Source organism: Protopterus annectens, chromosome 14.part0 (genome assembly GCF_019279795.1).
Source record: "Protopterus annectens isolate FY-2018-M chromosome 14.part0, PAN1.0, whole genome shotgun sequence".
NCBI lineage: Eukaryota > Metazoa > Chordata > Ceratodontiformes > Protopteridae > Protopterus > Protopterus annectens.
Window position 1 is genome coordinate 283,561,101 of NC_056748.1, and position 20,728 is coordinate 283,581,828.

At 42.5% G+C, this 20,728-nt stretch overlaps 1 protein-coding gene across 5 annotated transcripts in view; it reads right to left on the minus strand.

Moving 5' to 3' along the window:
* The window catches only part of GBF1 (golgi brefeldin A resistant guanine nucleotide exchange factor 1), a 4,751,435-nt gene that overhangs the window by 3,673,209 nt on the left and 1,057,498 nt on the right, over window positions 1–20,728 (minus strand). For all 5 annotated transcript variants that reach the window (XM_044055999.1, XM_044056000.1, XM_044055998.1 and 2 more), the window contains exons 5-6: window positions 9,717–9,835; window positions 4,520–4,628 (exon numbers count right to left, since the gene is read on the minus strand). In XM_044055999.1, coding sequence (XP_043911934.1) covers window positions 4,520–4,628; window positions 9,717–9,835 — 228 coding nt within the window. The remainder of the gene's footprint in view (window positions 1–4,519; window positions 4,629–9,716; window positions 9,836–20,728) is intronic.

Here is a 20,728-nt window from a genome sequence, read left to right on the forward strand (position 1 = left end):
CTCTATAACAACTATCCACTAAAGGCCAAGGCCAAAAACTAACAGCAAAAAACGCCACCAACTCAAATGGGCCATAACAACCGTTAATAAGAGAAAGGGCTAAAAGTCTAAATCACACTATAGTAGTACTAAACTAACACTACAAGAAATGCAGAAAAAAGTTTGTAAAAACTTGCTAATAGATGAAAACAGTCTTGAGCAACGCTGGAAACCAAGAGATCCGTGCCGTGGCAAGCTAGATCTGAGGTAATTCCAGCAGTGCTTCATGGGATAAGGGGCTTGGTCTCGAGCTATGGCTAAGCCTTGAGCTTTGTTATCAGCCATGTCGGAGCAGAGGATCGGCTCTGAATCCATCAGTGAGAATAAATGGCGAGCTTTAACAACTTCACATTCCATGGTTTCCTCAGAAGCCACTTTTATCAGAATGGGCAGATTTCTACATAGGAACAACTCTGCCCTTGTGTAAAGGCCATATAGGAAACAACTGAGTGAAGTTCAGATACCTTTCTCACAGAAGTTATAGCCACGTGAAACAAGGTTTTCCAAGAAAGGAATTACAGCAGAGTTGTAGATGCCAGCTCAAATCACGGTTTTGTCAAGGCCTTGAGCATAAAATTTAGGTCCCATGATGGAACTGCTTCCCTGTTTGGGGGTCTGAGGAAAAAAACTCCTTTCAGAATGGCTGTACAGAGTTTGTGAGAAGCTAGAGAGTGATCCTAATGACTCAAGTGAAAATTAGAAATGGCTGCTAATTGACTTTAATGGATTTTATTTCTAACAATTTTTTTCCTCAGTACTATATTTAGTGGAGGACCCGCGCGGTGGTGGTGCTGCTGTAGCGTTGTCGCCTCACAGTAAGACGCCGTCCGGTTCGATTCTCAGCTAGAGCGTCTTCTGCGTGGAGACATGCGTGAATGGGCGTACCTTCGTTGAAGGTTGTGCGTCAGGCCAGGCAAGCCGATACGTAAAAATAAACTGCCAATCATTAGCGGACCGGAGTTCCGCTGTGGCGACCCCAACCGGGAAAAGCCGACAGACACAAACAAACTATATTTAGTGGAAATCTGCAATGAACATGTGAACTGTTTCCAAACATCACATCTGTTCGATTTTTTTTGTAGATTTCTTTAGATGACTTTGGAACAGAAAATGCTAAACACTTTAAAGCACCTGATCAAACCACTTAATTCCTCTCTATGGAGGGGTTTGGTCTAAGCTACCTGACATTTGAGTGATAATGCACTCAGCCAGCAAAAGAAAGGATTTCCTGCTGTGCAAATTCCAAAGCTTGGAGATCAGCTCTTTAAAGGACTACACTTAAGAGTCACTGTGAGGACATGGAAAAAAAAAAAAAAAAGGATGACAGAGTTCTGATATGTTTTCAGTGATCTTGTTTTTGAAAAAGGACAGAGAACAAAGACATAGGCAATCCAGGGCTACAAAGACAAGGGTGGCAGAGACAAATGTTCTGCTGTTCACATTATCTATACCTTCAGACTTCCTATACAGTGGTAAGTTAACTAGGTAATGAGGTCTGTGGGATCCCATGAAAGTATGCCTTATGATGCTTCCATAGAAAACCACTTAACACCTCTGAAGGTTTAAAGAGGATATCTGCCTTAACAGCTAAGGATACAATCTGGATATTTCAAGGCTACAGAGTATCCTTGTTCCTCAAATACTGGTTTAGCCTTTGGAGGGGGTGACAGAGGAAATACAGGCAGGCCCAAGGAGGATCTCATCAGCATGAGTCCCCCTCCAGACAAAGAAGGGGGTATCTGGGAGAAAGTTAGAAACAAACAATATGCCATCATGCTAATATGCCCTACAGGGAAGGACAAGAGTACATTACAATTCTCCCACCGAGGTGGGCAAGAGAGGGAGATACTTACAAAAGGGGATGTCCTGTGGTCACTTAGCACAACAGACAGAAGGTGACGGACAGGTGTATTACAGGTGGTGGGCAACAGCCCCCCCCCATTGCAGGCTGTGAACAATAGTTGTGTTGACACTTGAAAATAATGCACAGAATCTTGAGTAGATGTCAATTTGTGCCCTAGCGGTGTGTTCCCATACTCATTCATAGGCATCTCACCAGGTGTGAATCAGTACATAAAGGTCCAGTGTGCTAGGCTACACAAGGGTCCACAAGTTGCAAAAGCTGTGGTAGAAATGTCAAACTACCACATTTGAATCAAGGATGACTATGGGTTTCAGTTCAACCTCAATAATACTCACTAAAGGACTCAAAGTCCCATTTGAGAAGGCTGATCTGCTTTGTGCCTAAGCACAATTAGCATAACGCTAAGATCCCTGGAAATGTGACTTAGAATGATAGCTGCGTTATGTGTCTCTCCTATAATTTTCTCAATAATCAAAAATGACAGTTATAATTTGATTCCCATACTAGCCAAGACAAGGCTTGAAACCAGTAAAATGGTGGAGACTACCATGACAGCAAACGTCACAGAAAGTGGATCTGTCTGATGCTCCGCCTTCACTGACTCCCTCCTATCCTATTCCTGTCTATAGTAATGCAAGGAACCCTCTGGCTGATCTCTGACTAGGGTTGCCACCTTTTCAAATGCCCAAAGTGGAACAATTGTGGTACAAACGTCAGATTTTGGAGGCCAAAACATACCCATGGCCAGTACAAAGGACATAACTTAATTTTTTGCCTAAATAAAAGCTTATTCTTGTAGCATTTTAGTTGCTTATTCTGTTTCTGATGACATTTAGGTGTTTCAGATGCAGAATAACTTTTATGCTATTACATAAAATATAGGAAATAATTTTGCCCCAAAATCTCAGGACATTGGCCATTTTTACAATTTTTTTGCAGGACACAACTGCCCAAAGAAGGACTATCCCTCGCAAAGTGGGACAGGTGGTAACCATATATCTGACCACTCTCCAATATCACCATCCTGACTGCCCTAAGGAAGATTCTGAGTTTCTTGCATCTAGTAGAGCAGGTGCCTGACAGAATCTGTGGCACTATCACTGGCTTTTAATGTTGTCCAAATCCACCCCCACCAGTACAGGCTGTGTTGGTACAGATTATAGCTATTGATCTGGCAAGTGCAGGCATTTTTACAGGGCGAAAGTTATTATGTCATCAAATGTTGGAAAATTACTTTAAGACTCACACTAGGATCAAGATCCAAACTGTGCAAGTAGGAAGAAAGCACTATGAACCGGAAGTTTGAATATGCCCTTCTAGAACTTGTGTCTGATGTTATGGCATGCAGTGGCAGGAGATATGTATGCTCTTAAGACTGGGGTAACTGCAGATAAAGTAGTGAACAGAGGGAGAAAGTCCCAAAGATGAAGTTCCTTACCACTACTGATTTTAGAGGACCTCTCAGTATAAGTTCTGATAACAATTAATCAAAAGAGAATGGAGTGAAGAAGGACTAGCTTAGAATGTAATTTCTGTCTCAGAATATTTAACATACTAAACTGCATTTAAGAGGTTTATCATATAAACTACGATGTATCAAAATACATTCATTCCCCAAACAAAACAATGTGCTTGTCCACCTTCCCCTCCACCAAAACTTTGCTACTTTTAGCAAAGAAACATTAACAAAAATAAAAAAGCCAACTAAAGTGATGGGCGGGTGCAGCTTACAAAAAGCACTACAATGCCATCTCAGACAGATAAAATATTAAAACATTCAACAGAAATGTTTAAAAAGGCAGAATAAAGGAAAGAACAGCTTTCCAAACCAATAATAAAACCAGGAATGTATGACCATTCTTCTTGACAGCAGCAAAAAAAAAAAAAAAAAAAAAAGAAAAGAAAGTACAATAAGCTGTTTTCCAAATTCTAACATTCTTAGACCACTTGGGTAACTCTGAAAGACATCACAGATTGGAAGGTGGAGGAAACACTGCTGCAACTCCTCGACAGCTTGGGACGGGTGAATTGCTGGCAAAATTCAGGTGTGATTAACATGACAGTCGATAGCCATTATTATGAAAATACTAACCTACCTACTTGCCAGTCTCTGGTACAGGAATTATCCAAGCTGTGTACTTTCCCCAGTCAGACAAGGATGCACATCGGTACTATGGATGATCTCTGTGATAACATTTCACAAAAACCAGGCTAATGTCTCACTTCAGATTACTAGAGAATAGACTGCATTTAAAAGAAAACTGAGGACCACATGTCCTCTAATTCAGACAAAGGGAAGTCAGTACGGACCAAAAAGGTTATGCCCACGCAGAAAGAAGAGGGACAAGAAAACTAGCCAACAGCCTTTGCACTGCAGAAGGATCCAAGAAGAACATTAGTCAACCACAGATCTGCAGTTCTAATGTCAACAGTTCCACCACTATCAGAGCGGTCTCTTAACAAGTGCATGTGAAATAAGGGAAATACTTGTTTGAGGTCAAAAGTCAAGATCTGCATGTAAGAACTACAGATAATGGATAAGCAGAAAAGGCACTATATTAAAAGAAATATAAATAACACATCAAATATTAAAATAAAAAAAAATACTTGGCTTACCACTGAGTCTCATTTCAAAACATATCCTAAAGCAGGACTGCATTATTTCACACACAGACTCATTTGTGAGGTGAGCACCAATGGGTGTCAGAAGCAAGGTTCTCAGAACCTGCAAGACAAAATAAAAGAACTCTATTAAACACAAAGTCAAACTGAATGAAACACAACTCTTGCTTAATTGGAAGCTTACTTCTAACTCTACCTTGAGCAACACTAATATGAAATGCGATGAAGCTACTGCAATACTTGTGAACTAAGATAATACATGCCCCCATCAGATACATATATAAACTAAAAACATGATTAGCAGATAATGGACCAAACTCAATAATCAGTATTACATAATTCCCAACATTCTAAACAGTACAAGCATGAACTGCATCACAAAGTTAGTACAGCTCTTTACCCCCTCCTCACTGACTATACACGTTCATAAAGAATATTTGTTAGATGGATAATTTTTAATGCTTACACTTATCCACGTCCCTAGAATCAAAAGTATACTTTAGCTCACACCTGCATGCTGCTAGAAATAACGCATCCTGGTTTCATCTCTCCAAATGGGTATGCTGCACACTACAATGGTGTCCTGTCTTTCTAGTTCTCAGTATCACTGACCAGGTTTCCAAAGCTTAATCCCAAACTTAGATAATCATAAATTACAAGATCTATTCTGGCAGTTCACCTCTTTTCTATGCTACCAAATTCCCTCCTGTATTAACCCATCCTCCTCTCTTGCTTTATGCAGATCTCATGGTCATAAACCTTCTCCAGCTGTTCTCTCTCTTCTCTTGAACATGAACTTCAGGCTGATTTCCATATCCTTATTCAATGGGTCAATGATACACAATTATTGCTTAAGTCCTCCAAAACACAAACAATGTATTTTGGTATTAAGTAAAAGCTCAGTTTACTTCCATCTCCAGACCTCTACAAATCCTAGATCATTTGGAAAAAGAAATATTAAAAAAGTCACTACATTCAAATATTCAGGGATCTGGTTGGACCTCTTACTAAATTTTCATCTCCACCTAGATTACTCACACAAAAAAAAACAACTGTCTCCAATTTTGGGCTATTAAATAGGGTGTGTCTCCCTCTTTCTTTCCTGATCTTGTAGGAATGCTACAGACAAAGGTATCTTACTGGCTCAGTTAGAATATGCTCTCTCTCTGATTGCTACAGCCTCTGAAAGTGATGAAATGCATGTTAATCACTCTCCCTAAGAAATGACCACCACAGCAATACCGCTGAAGACGTTAAATGACTACATTTGAAACAAACATGTTGACTTTCTACTCATCCCCTCAGTTGTTTAAACTTATCAAGAATGAGACCTTTGCACTGCTAGCCTAAAGACTATTCAGAAATGCAGAAATGAGGAAGAAAATGATGGTAAAAATTAGGAGGTGCAGCACCCAACAGGATAAAAGCACTCTCATCAAACTAAACAAACAACTCAGAGAACAAATAAGGTCTACCAAAGCAAATTTGAGGTCAGTTTGGCCTCCCAGGCCAAGGACAACCACAAAGCATAATTTAGCTATGTCCACAACCTCAAAGGCAATGCACAATTGTGTGCAGAGCTCATTGTAGGTGGAGCCACCTTTACTGAGCCAGAAGACATAGCAAACCTCTTGGCGGATAAATTGAGCTCCAACTTTACCCCTCCCTCCCCCTCAATCGTCCCTCAGGAAATATCATCAAATACAACTCCCCCTACTATCACTAGGGAACAGGTCCTTAATGCTGTCTATAAGACCAAGAACACTACATCAGTGGGCCCAGACAATATCCCAGGATGCTTTCGAAATAGCATGAAACTTGACCTATCCGGGCCTCTGAAATTACTATTTAACTGTAGCCTCCAAACAGGTTTTGTGCCTCATGAATGGAGAAAGGCAACAGTCATCCCTTTGCACAAAGGTGGGCTATCTACAGACCCATAAGTCTTACTAGTTTCATATGTAAAGCCATGGAAAGACTTACCATGGAGATCATCACTAAAGATATAGTAAACCTCCAGATAGTGGACCCAACGCTGTATGGTTTTCATCAAGGGCAGATCATGCTTACTCAACCTGGTGGACTTCTTTGAGAAAGTCACCAAAGCAATGGATGAGGGCAAAATTGTTCACACTGCCTAACATGACCTAGCCAAGGCATTTGACAATTCCCCACTCCGGCATTGCTGACTAACTCAAGAGGTTAGGTACAACTGGCTCACAGACAGGACCCAGAAAGTTAGAATTTTAGAGTTCACCTCAACAAAGAGACCAGTCACAAATGGAGTCCCTCATGGATCAGTCCTTGCACTGCTCCTTTTTGACATTTACTTCTCTGAGGTCAAGGCCAATGTCAGTGATCTCTGGCTGACTAAATTTGCAGATGATTGCAAATTAGGAGCAGTCATTGAATCTCACACGGACACAAATGTTCTGCAAGAGGGGCTGACACAGACAACATGTGTTAGAGCCATGGACTAAAACTAAATGTCAAGAAATGAACAATAGTATCCTTTGGGTAGTCATCCATCCCAGGCAACTATCACATTGACGATATACCCTTAGAGTTGACCCAGTAGTCAGGGACTTAGGGACACACACAGATAGTAATCTAGCCTTTGACCATCATGTGTCTACAGTGGTGAGTAAATCATTCTATATTGAGCAACTTATAAACAAAGGTATGGCATCTAAGTCGAAGGAAGTCATTGTTCCACTATACTTGGCATTCATCAGACCTATCATTGAGTACAATTCCCCCCCTTTGGTATGTACCTAACCAGGTATATCCAACAACTGGAACCTCCACAGAGGTTCCTCACTAAAAGAATACAGGGCTTCATAGGTAGGTACTAGGATATTGGCCCTAGGGCCTATATAAGCCTAGCCAAAAAGGTAACCTGGCTTTCGCCACCCAAGAAAATTATTTTCCTGTGCTCCTGTCGAGCAGAGCCACAGAAGTGATCCCCAGGGTGAATTTCCTATCTCACATCCAATCAAGATTTTTCTTGAAGAGTGCTAATGAGGAGCTTTGTTTGATATAGATAGGTAGTTTGTTCCAGAGTATGGGAAGTCTCTGGGACAGGAATCTATCCCTCCAGCATGTTCTGTTTATTGTTGTGACAAGGTTTAGGTCCCTAAAGTGTGTAGCTTGAAGGGACTGGTATTTCTTTATGTGGAGCATGTCCAACAACTCTGGGTTTGACATAGCTTTGTATGTTAGGCAGAGATTGCCTCCGAGTAGGCGATGTGCAATGGAGTAAAGCTGGAGTTTTTTGAGACAGTCTGCGTAGGGCATCTATTTGAGGCCGGTAATCTTCTTTGTAAGGTATTTCTGCGGCCTTTCCAGTTGTTGTAGATGTTTTGTGAGGTACATACCAAAAGGGGCACTGTATTCTACAATGAGTCTAATGAGTGACAAGTAGAGGGGAACAATGACCTCTCTTTTCCTGGATGAGAAACCTTTTGTGATGAGGTGTGCCACGTAGAAGGATTTATTGACTACTGTGGCGATGTGATTATCAAAGGAGAGACTACTGTCCACCTGTGTTCCCAAGGTCTCTTAACACACTTTCGGTGTTAAGTAGACTACCACCTACATGGTAATTCATGGATACAGAGTTTTTACCAAAAGGGATAACAATGCACTTTTTGGTATTGAGCTTGAGGCCATGGCTTTGACACCAGGCATCTGTCTCAGTGAGGCCCTTTTGTAGGATGTCCACATCATTAGGAGTTTGGATTATGGCTCCTAGTTTGCAGTCATCTGCGAACTTCGTTAGCCAAAGACCTTCTGTGTTAGCCTGTACTTCAGAGAAGTAGATACCAAACAAGAGAGGACCCAGGACTGAACCCTGTGGTACTCCACTTGTCACTGGTCTGAAGTCGGATTTGGAGTCTGCTACTTTCACAGTGTGGGTTGTCAGTGAGCCAGTTAGCAGCCCATCTTGTAACATAGGGATTTATGCCATTATAAAGTAAAGTAAAATGTCCTATGCAGACCGCCTCAAGGCCCTATCCCTGTATTCTGTCTCCTACAGGCTTTTGAAGGGAGACCTATGCCTGGCATACAGGGCACTGCCAGACACCACTCTGATGGACCTCCTGCATATCCACAAAACAAACAGCACTAGAATTACCCATTGTAAAGACTTAAGCCTTGCCTGTGATATAAATAGGTCCAGGTGGAGAGAGAGGTTTGTATCCCAGAGACCACCATGTCTATGGAACAGGCTCCATGTGAAGCAGCGTTCCTCCCTAACCCAATTCAAGTGCAACTTGGACAACTGGATGGGAAACCAGAAATTCATCCCTGGTTTGGCACCTGTCTCTCTAATGGACACATGTAACCTGTAAATGGTTCATCTCCCAAACCCCTGCTTACACTTATCAAGGGTATCAGAACTTGTCAGAAACCTGAGATGCATGGCTAGGCACCTATGAACATATAGCCTTAGAAGTCTTAACCACTCAGGACCACTCCTTCAAACCCCCCAACCTAGGCTACAGTGTATAAGTTATGCTTTCTCAGTTTTTGTCCCTAAGCTGTTAGCATCTCCCCCTTTTTTTCTTAAAATACTATTCCTTTTATCCCATTTTCTGATGCACATTACAAGACTTATGGAAAATGCAACTGCTCTCTCTCTCTCTTGGGTCATATAACAACCTCTTCCTATCCAACTTCCCTCTACATAACTTGTTCTGACTCTGCTTTTCATTGTAATTCTTTTAGCATAACAAGTCTAATATCCACACTGCAATCTATAATACATTTACTTTGTCAGTCCCCCTGCATATAATGCCATATATCTATTGTCTTTATAGCCTCAGGCTAATTCTGATATTCACTTTCTATACATTATATATACGTTTTCTCATTCTATTTATAAATGCCATGTATTTACCCAAGGCTGAGACTGAAACAGGTCCAGTGGGATCAGCGCTCTACCCTATTCAAAATAAAATGAAAAACAGTTCGCTTAACCAGCATTTCCCCCAAGCAGGGAAGAAGTATTCAGATCTCTCTCACATTGGCTACATAATACGATTTTGTAGCTACCATTTTCATTTACTATAAAAACAAGGTACTGCACTCGTACATAATGCCTCTCTTGTAAAAGTGCATTACAGCTGCAAATCAGTTAGATTTTGTATCATTTTAATCCCAGAAGATTCAGTAGAGAGAGATATACCTGTAAAATTTTCATCAGCACTACTTCATCACTGGAAGGGTCTGTTCCAACAAAGCGAGCATGTGTGACAGCATCTGCCATATTTTCTATCCCCTCTGCTGCATTTTCGTGGTTTGGATCTGCAAGAGGAAAGAATATGAAAAATGTTTCTTCATGAGTTGCCTGTGCACATTTGTGCTAGTGTACTCTTTGTAATAGATCATAAACAAAGTAATAAATCAGTGTTCCTACAATTTCAGCTTCTTCTCCCAAGATCTTATTCAAGTGGAAAAGTCTATTCAAACAGACAAATATTCTAGTTTCTATAAATAACAACCAATTTTTCACAAATGCTTCAACATCACCAGTTTTAGAAAATATATATATTTTACTGAAGTGGTTTACTTTCAATTAATAACAATCAACATTCGTGCTGTATAGGAAGGAATTTTACACATTTAGTTTACACACAGAAAATAAACATACAAAACCAGATTACAATAATCAGTAGTCAAAACTCATTTCTCTCAGCACAATTACGTAAAACATAAAAACACCACCATCAGTTATCATGAGCACCATACAACTACAATGCTAACTCTACAACCAGACAGTTCTTCAATATTAAAACTCTATGCCCCCACCTCATTTCTTCACAGCTGACCATCAATTGCCCTGGTGCGTCTCTTCAATGTGAGTCTTTGAAGTCAGATGTTCTCCCTGACCTGATCTGATAGGGCCAGAGAGGAGGTCAAGACATCCCATTGCAGTCATACTGCTGCCAAAGAGGGTCTTTTTTTTTTGTTTTTTCACTGAATAAAGACCTGCATCCATGCATAAGACATACAATGAAGCAACAGCAGGATCACACAGATGTTTGTTGATGCATCTCCAGTTTATTACGGTGATTACTGAACTCTGTCAATATCCTTACAAACTGAGTGAGTGACAGCATCAACCAGCCCCCCCCCCCCTCCCCCAAGAAAAAAAATATTTTCCCATCACCTGAAGCCAATTTCTCAAAAGCCAGAACTGCTGTTCAAATATGGGTCTCAGGTTCAGGTCAGGCCTCAATCCCTCTATACTATGTACTCTGAAGTAAAACAGTGTAAACAGAAATTATTTATCACAAGTATGGATCCCTTTCATCCTAATCTTCCAGATACGACTGCTGGGTTACAGACACTTGCAACATCCAGTCTGGCCATTCTAAAACTCCTAGTGCCATGCTCCTTTAAAATACTTCCTTCCCATAATCCCCATGGACCCTCCTGTCCTCAGATTGAGTTTGCAGACCATCAATAGAACATTCTGGCTACAAAGAAAGTGATGTTAGCAGAACAGATTTCTGATGGTCTGTCATGTCTTTAATACAATGACAACATGGAAGATGACCGAGAGAGAGATATCATAGTGGAAGGACTAGGATGAAAAGTAGCCAGTGCTATGGGAAGCAAAGTATACATCCTTAGAATCCTAGCTATCCAACCTGACTGTTGGGTTAGAATCGCAACATGCAGAAACACATGGGTGGCATCATGAAAGGATACCTATCAAAACTGGTGACAAAAAAGATGCTCTACAAAGGACAAAAAAATCTAACCTGTAATATTTGATAAAGTTGTGTAAGGTAGATAAGGTAATGTTGCTGTGGCACAGATTTCATCCAAGAAGGAACTACTGAAAAAAGGCTACAGACATAATGAGTGACCTAGTGGAATGCACTTTTGGTTTGTTTGGAAGAGGATTTATTTTGAAAAGAATGTGCAAATGAAATGCAATCTGATAGCCATCAAGATAGTATTATTTTAGCAATCCTTTGTCCTAGTGTTTTGGAAGCAAAGGATAGAAAGCTGAGAATCCCTTCTAAAGGATCTTGTTCTCTGAAAGTAAAACATGAGCTGAATCTGGACATCAATATTGTGAAGATTGCGAGTATATTCTCCTTTATTCAAATGGTCTGGGAAAAATGAGCAAATGAACTGCAACCTTCAGAATAACTGAAGGCTTGGTTTGAAAAATTAAATGGGGGGGGGGGTGGCAGGAGGAAAAGGCTTGCAACTCAAAACTCTTTTTAGCTCAAGTTATTGCTACCAAGAAACAGAATTTTTCAGGAAAGAAATTTTGACTAAGCACATGAAGCTGGTTCAGAAGGAGATCTTGTCAATGCTTTCAATACAAAGATGAGGTTCCAGGATGGTACCAGATCTTTTATAGAAAAGGTTCCTTTACACTGTCTGTGGAAAGCAATGAAATGGCCATTAATGCCACAATGGTAATTAGAAATAGAAGCCAATTTTACTTTTAGGGTGGAATAATTACACCTTTGATCAAATAATTCAGAGAAACTTAATAATGTTTGCAACAGATGCTGCAAAAGGGTCAACACCTTGACTGGCTACCCATATGGCAAAATGCTTCCATTTACTCATATGCCACAAGTGTAGATTTTTCGTGAGAAGCAGAAATCATGCAAATCACATCCACAGACAAATGTTTCTTGGCCATTAAGAAAAATGAAGAAAGCATGTGGTTAATTTCAAGTTGAGAAAGTCTGGTATAAGATGACTGGATGGGAGAGAAAGGAGATACTGACAAAGATTCAGAAGCCAAGGAGGCTTCATTGGATAAGGCTTGTGCAAAGGAAATATTTGTCATGGCCAGTAAGGAGTAATGAGGATTACCCTGGTTTTGCATGGTATTAACTTTCTGTAGGAATATGATATAAGGGGCAGGAGACGGGGGGGGGGGCACTGTCCAACAAAAGTGCCCCTTAATGACTATCTTTTGGAGGGGGGTCTATATTAGATGGTCAAAGTTTCAAAAGAGCGAATGCTCTTACATCAACACCAAATAAGTGAAACCACAGAATGTCAAAGGGCCGGAAAAGCAATTTTTTCCTAGGAAAAAAAAAATCGCTGTGCCACTGTTGGGACTTTGCCTTTTCCTCTACTGTGGTACAATCTCAGAGTTGGTATATTTAAGTAGGGGGATGTGGGGGGCAGAGCCCCCCCAGTTTGTCTGTGGAATTTTTTTTTTTTTTGGAGCAGCGATTTTTTTCCCTGGGGAAAAAAAATCGCTGTTCCATACATTCAACATTCTGTGGTTTTGCTCATTTGGTATCGATGTTAAGAGCATTTGCTCTTTTGAAACTTTGACTATCTAATACAGACCCTGGGGAAATTAGGGCAAAATCTCTACTGCACTTAGTGCTGATATACCTGAGGAAAGGAAATAGATCACAGCAAGGCTGGTCTTAATGGTTGAAAGCCTAAGGATATAGTTACAGTTGTAACAAGTATATCTATGGCTTTTGTCAGGGAATCAATTGTACCAGTGATGAGCTAGCTGTCCATGTGTGGTAGCACTCAGATACTTCCTTTGAGTCACAAGTGAGCTGCAACTACTGCCATGCACTTGTTAAAAGTGATGGGGGCTGTGGTGAGACCAAAGGGCAGAGCTCTGAATTTGTAATGATCGGCTCCTACCAGAAGCAAAGAAATCTCCTGGATAATTTTGCTATCTTGATGTGGAGATAGGCATCCTGGAAATCTTTCAAGCACTTCAATCATTTCCCTTCAGATGTGGTAGAATTGACTGCACCATGACCATTCTGAAGAGGATCTTTTTGATGTAAAGGTTTAACCTGCTGAGATGTATGAACTAGCTTGAGATCCTTGTTGTTCCTGGATACTAAAATGAATATATTCTGCAACCCCTCTGGTAGGGTGGGACCTCCTGGACTGTTCTATTCTCTGAGAGAAAAAATTTTCTTTTTTGTCCGCTTTTTGTTGGAGAGATCGAATGTGCGAAAACAGCGAAGTTTGATGAGGTGGTGAATGGGAAAAAGGTACGCTATAACCTCTGGATATTCTCCCTCTTACCCAACAGTCCAGTGTGATGGCCATCTACAGAGGAGAGTAAACGGAGAGAGATGGCTCTGACTGCATCCACAGGAGTATAGCCAGGCACGTGCACAGGGATGCTGTGGTTCCGCTTGCCAAAAAAGGGCCTTCAAAATCCCAGATTCTGCAATCTTCCATGACCTCTGGGTCTGCATCCACTGAGGGTCAGCTAAAATGGCCACCCCTTCTGAGAAGTCAAAGAGAATGCTGTGTTTTCTTAAACCATAGGGATTTGGACCCCTTCTGATTCTTGCTAAAGGATCACTGAGGGGTCATAAACCTGCCTCCACTGGCAGATGGTCTTGCCTTATTGCTCACAATTTAGTAATATTTTTCACAGACAGTTCAAAGGAAAAGGAACCATCAAAGGGGGCATTCATGTAGGACACTATGAAGTCACCTATAAAATCACATAGGTGGATCCACCCCAGGAATCTCATGGCAATACCCGTACCCGCTGCCTTGGCCAGCCCCATCAGCTGGATTATGCATCAGTCACATGAGATGGTTAGAGATATTAATTAAGCATCACACCACTGTACTCTAGTTGCTTATGTGAATCTGCCACAGGGGGAAATCTGCCAAGAGTACACTGTTCCAACACCTCCCTCTATGAGCAGTTCATGTCTGTGGCATAATTTAACTGCTCTTATGGCAAAGGTGCCTGAAGCAGAAGCACCCCTTTCCATTCTGCCCATCACCTGTGACTCATTTTAGGGCAGATGCATGCTGCTTGTTCACAGTGCACTTTTATTGTGGTCACTGTTACAATTAACGAGTCCACCAAAGGGCTCTTGGACCAGTACTGCCTATTCTTAGCAAGGCCAACGATTTTAACCAGTTTACTGGGGATACAGTCTGAGGGATCAGTTTCCTGACAAGACTTTCTGGTGGCCAAATCAATGAGATGGTTAGCAGGAGGTACAACCCAGCAAGTACAGGGTGCAGAGTGATTTGAGCAAATGCTTCCTTGTCTAGAGATGGGTGGACTGGTGGGTCAAGACCCCCCTCTGTCTCATGAAATCTAAGAATTTGCCAAACAGGCTTTCTCTGTAGAGACCACTTACTTGCAGTTGTGTAAGCTCACCATAACAGTAGATATTCTAAGAGATCACTGCTGCAGTAATCCAAGTTATTTGGGCCCCCCCTCCCCCACCAACCGGTCAGCTTTTCAAACCTTAAGGGCACCCTTGAACTCTAACTGTCCAGAATGCCATATAAAGACAGCTAATACTAGGTGTGAATGCTGCCAGCCTAGCTAGCTAGAATTTTGTAAATAATTATATGTCATTTGTGAATAGTAATATGATTTGTATGTTGGTCTTACAAATGTAAGAAAACTATATGTTCTGGACTGAGCTTCAAGAATATAACCACAATGCACCCTGCTGGAAAAGAGCAGAACTGTGTACAAACTACATGCCTATGCCAATGTATGTGTTGATGGTAAAGGCTGGAATATACAGAGTAAACTTGCAAACGCTAAGAAAAAAAGTAGAGAGTTTTATGATGTGCTGTAAAGTTAGTTTATCTCAGTAAGAAACAGGACTGTCTAGTGCTAGGGGTTTCTTTCTATTGTCTTGAGACAGAGAAAATTACTAGGTTTCACATGTAAAGTGTTTTTGTATTGCTCTGTGACTTCTTAGCAGTTGTACATCTGAGAGATGTATTTTTGACAGAAAACTGTTAAATTCTGTTGGTTCCTGTTAGCCTGGGAACTAAGGCAGAGGTGACAAGAATGATGTAATCTGAGATAACCCAGCAGAAATGTTAGAGAGTAACTTAACTATCCGAGAGAGAGTCACTGCATTTTGTACCTTGTTTTGGATCTGACAAAATCCTCCCACCAGCACTTGTCTTTGTTCTGTAAATAAGACTTGGATCACAGTATCCCTCTTAGAGATCGATAGGAATATAGTAAAATCAGTCTAGATGTTTTCTGTATTTATGAGAGACTGTCCTGCAATGTTGTTTTAAAATATTTCCTGTGATTCTGAACTCTGTTGCCACTGTTTTGATTTATTAACTATTGTCTTGTGCTTTTATTTATTATTAAAATATTTAAACCTTTTAATTGTGGCTAGTTTGTTTGAGATATTTAAGCTCTTGGGTACTTGCATATGTATTTGGTGATACTGTACAGGCCACTACTAAATAGCCATAACAGTTCTGGTCACACTTACCATTTGGATAACTAACATTACACAGTAGAATTGGTCACCCTTTGGGAAGGGCCTTACAGTAGCTGATAAGGGTGTTTGGTGGCAGTTGGTACTACATTACAGTCTGTGCAGAAGGGGGCATAGCTAGTGAACCTGTGCCACTCTTCCCCAGGAGAGTCTATGTGCTGGTAAATAAATCAAATCTCAAAATGTGTGTCAGCTACTTGAGCAGGGACACAAAGCACTGGTTGAACAGGGTGGGTGCTGGAGGTTTTGGCTTGGCCACTCGGCTGAGATCTTACTCCTGTAGCTGTGCCAGTGGGGAGTCTTATAAGGGATCTGGAGAGAAGGGTAGAAACCAGCCCCAAACTGACTGTGATCTGTGTGCGCTCTTAAGGGAAATTGTACTTTACTGTGTGTGCACTTATCCTCCCAATGTGCACGTCGCTCACTAGTGTTAGTGGTGAGAACTGAGGCTCCCTGATTACTGGGCCAGGGCAGGGGCATCACATATTAATTGTTTGGCAGTGGTGAGATAGCCACATGAAATATCAATTGTTTGATAGTGGTGAGATAGCCACATCACATATTAATTGGCTTGTAGTGGTGTGGATATTGAATTCCTGTAGCTTGTGTACAGTGATCACTGAAGGTGCTTGTACTCAATCAGCCATGCAGTGAACATACAGAGTTCATGTCACAATTGTTTTATTTATTTATTTACTTATTTATTTTTTGTTAGCTTAGTCAGGGAGAGCAGGCAAGCATGTCAGCAGAGGAGTATGGCAAGCTGACAAGGAGCCAGTTGGCTGAGATGTGCCAGGCTAAAGGACTGGTGCATGCCAACCTAAGACAGACATGATTGCAGATGTAGTCACAGCTGCATCAGAGAATAGCAACTAGGAGGACAATCAGACTGGCCATGTGGAAGTACAACTCTCAAAGAATGGACAGCTCCCAGAGGATTTAAAAATCCATCTAGAGTTAGAGAGACTTGAGTTGGAGGCCAAGTGTTTGGAAATAGAAGCAGCAGGGAGACTGATGCATCTAGAGACTGAGGAAAATGAGAAACTCTGACACCTGGACGCTAAAGAGGAGGACAGGCAGAAGCAACATGAAAAGGAAATGCTAACTCTCCACCAGAGTCATGGAGGTAATGGGGAAGGGAGTAACCGAACCCCAGGAGCAACAAAGGTCAGTAAATTCTCTCCACAATTTACAGAGGGGGATAATTTTGATAGTTTTATTCCCATGTTTGACAGGGTATGTAACAGTATGATGTTGCCCAAGGGCTCTGGGTACAGTTACTGACCCCATTACTCCATGGTAAAGCTGTAACTGTTCTTTCCAAACTGTCTGATAACGACTGCTTAAATTATAACGTTGTAAAGAACTGTTTGTTATAATTTTTTAAGTTAACACCTGAAGCTTATACGAAAAAGTTTTGTGAACAAAGACGTAAGGCAAATGAAAGTGTGTGAATATTTTGCTGAACTAAGCACTTATTTTCATAGATGGGCGAGTGGATGTCAGGTCACCACTTTTGAAGGGCTGGCAGACCTTTTGGTGAGGGAACAAGCCCTTAGCACTTTGCCTCAGGACATGAGAATCTGGTTAGGTGACAGACAATGCCTTCCTGTAGATGAGTTGTGGAAGAAGGGAGACGGATACCTAGCAAGCAGGGCATCCTTGCACAGGAAAGGGACACCGCTGGTGCTCATGGGTCTAAGGAAACCCATGATGGGCAGCCCAGACTGCTCCAACAGAATCTGCCAGTAGCAGGGGAAGCCACTAGTCCAGGTACATGTCCAGGACCTAGGGTTTCTGCAACCAGTGGGGCCATGTAGCATATAGATGTCCACGGAGGTAAGGTGGGGAACAAAAGGTGGGAGGAGTCAGTAAGTGGGAATGACAAAAAGCCAACAGTAGGTTGTCTTGAGACAACAAGGGTACCAAACTACAATCCTGCAGATGTCCTGATAGGGAATGATTTTGATAATGCAGTACCATGTGTCCATGCAGTTACATGCAGTCAGGCTTGGAGACAAGCATGTGAGTCTGGTTGCCTGGAGGAGACCCAGACAGACGGTACACTTGCAGCCAGGACTGGTGAAGTGGTTACTTGTAGCAGTGAGACTGAAGGTGAGCCACAGCTGCTTCTAGGCACGGATGTTCCCTTGGACAGAGTGATTGCAAGGGCAGAGGTGAGCAGTAGCACCAAGGCTGAGAGTGAGGCACTGCTGTCAAAGGATACCAGACTTCCTGTGGAAGGGGAGCTGGGAAGGGTTACAAAGAGAGAGTTGAGACAGGCTCAGCTCTCAGATCCTACATCACAAGGCCTGAGGGAGGTAGCTAGTGAGGCACCTGATTCTCAAGGGAAGGGAGAATCTGTAGACTACGGCAAACAAAGGATTACTGTATAGAGACTGGACCCCTGTGGGAGGGCTAGAGTGTGAGAGAATACAGCAGTTGGTAGTTGTTCACAGCCTACCGTCCAGCACTCCTAGCCATAGCCCATAATATTCCATTTGCAAGTCATATTGGCATAAAACATACAAAGAGACGTATTATGCAGAACTTTTATTGGCCTGGGATTTCCAGAGATGTAGGACCTGTGAGCAGTGCCACAAGGTAGGCAAGGCAGGAGACAAGATGAAAGCTCCTACGATTCCTTTGCCTGTGGTTCAGGAGCCATTTTAGATGGTAACTATGGATACTGTGGGGCCTCTGAGTACCCCAAATTCCTCAGGGAAAAAGTATATCCTAGCGGTAGCAGATTATGATACCAGATAACCTGAGGTAGTGGCTTTGTCCTCCACTGAGGCAGAAAATGTGGCAAGTGCTTTGTTAAAGATTTTCAGCAGGGTAGGTTTCCCAAAAGAAATACTGAGTGACAGAGGTGCCAATTTCATGTCAGAGCTGCTGGCTTGTCTGTGGTAGTACGGTGGGGTGAAGCACCTAAAAACACCCCTACCATCCCTAGACTAATGGCCTTGTTGAGAGGTTAAACTCTACACTCAAGACCACGCTGCAGGCATTTGCAGACCAGTTTAAGAGGGACTGGAACAAATATTTACCCATCTCTTTGCTCACTGAAAGGTTCCCCAGGAATTCACGGGTTGTTTACCCTATGAGTTGCTGTATGGGCATAGGGTGAGGGGACCTCTAGATTTAATTCGAGAGGAGTGGGGGGGTGAGTGTGAATTTCACACGGAGTCTGTTGTTGCATAGGTCCTAAACCTCAGGACAAGGCTTAGGGAACTCATGGGCTTGGCCCAGGAGAACCTGGCAGGAGCCCAACAGAAAAATGTCTGATATGACAGGAATGCTCGAGCTAGACAGTATATGCTGCAGGGCAGCAGGTAATGGTTCTCATTCCTGTCAGACAACAAGCTGCAGGCAGCTTGGGAGGGACACTAAGATGTTAAGGAAGATCAGTGATGTTAACTACATGGTAGAACTCCTAGGTAGGAGGCAGGGACACAAATTCTACCATGTTAACATGATGAAACCTTACCATGATAGGGAGGCCCTTGTGCTGAATATATACAGTGGAATGCAGGAGGAGTCTGAGGGAGATCTGGTGACTAATCTCCTCAGTGAGGCTTGGACGGACACCTCAGTGGAAGGGGCAACAATGTCACAGCAGCTATCTCCTACTCAGATTTGCGAAATCACTGGGAAACCAAGGTGCACCCACCTGGTGCAGCACCATGTGGATACAGGACCCCAAAGGCATATTAGGCAGGTCCCTTACAGGGTATGCCTGAGAGAGTCACACAGGGTCTGAGGGAGAAGATACAGGAAATGCTGGAACTAGGGGTAATTCAGGAGTCCAGCAGTCCCTGTGCCTCCCCAGTGGTTCTGGTACTGAAGGATGGCAGCACTTCGTTCTGTGTGGACTACAGGAAATTAAGTAGTCGCACAGAGTCAGATGCTTACCCCATGCCTAGGACAGCTGGAGCCCTAGAGCAGCCTGGTGGGGCTAAGTATCTTACCACCACTGATCTTACCAAGGGTTAATGACAGATACCCTTGACTCCCACTGCTAGAGAAAGGTCAGCCTTTGTGACTCCTTTTGGCTTGTATGAGTTCACAAAGAGCTCTTTGGGATGAAAAATGCCCCAGCGACTTTCCAGAGGCTGGTAGCATCCTAGCAGGAGATTTTGCCCTTGCTTACCTATATGATATTGCCATCTACAGCCATTCCTGGCAAGAACACCTTCAGCATGTCAGAGAGGTACTGGGAAGACTACAGAGGCCAGGGTTGACCATTAAGCCCAGCAAATGCCAGTTGGGTATGTTAGAGGTCTCCTACCTGGGACATAGAGTGGGGAGTGGTAAGATCAGGCCAGAACCTGCCAAAGTGGAAGCCATTCAGGCATGGCCTGCACCTGTTAACAAAAAGCAGGTGAGGGCATTCTTAGGTACACATCAGGATACTAGAGAAAGTTTGTCGCCAATTATAGTACCATAGTTGCTCCCCCACACAGACCTGACAAGGAAAAACAGGCCAGATAAGGTAGTGTAGACCCTAGTATGCGAGCAGGCATTCCAGAAGCTTAAAGGAGCTTTGGGAGGACACCCTGTGTTAGCTAGTCTGGATTACAACAAAATTTGTTGTGCAGGTGGATGCTTCGAACCATGCAGTGGGGGCTGTACTTAGCCAGATTTCTTCAGAGGGAGAACAGCACCCAGTGGTTTATCTCAGTCGTAGGCTCCAACTCAGGGAGGAATGCTATGCAGCTGTAGAAAAGGAATGTCTAGCCATAGTGTGGCCACTGCAGAAACTTCAGCCTTATCTATATGGAAGAAAATTCACTGTAGTTACAGACCACAGACTCCTAAAATGGTTACATCGAGCCAGCCAGCAAAATGCCAAGTTGTTAAGGTAGAGAGTAGGGTTGCAAGCATACGATATGACTGTGCAGCACCACAGTGGGGTTAGCAATGCCAACGCAGATGG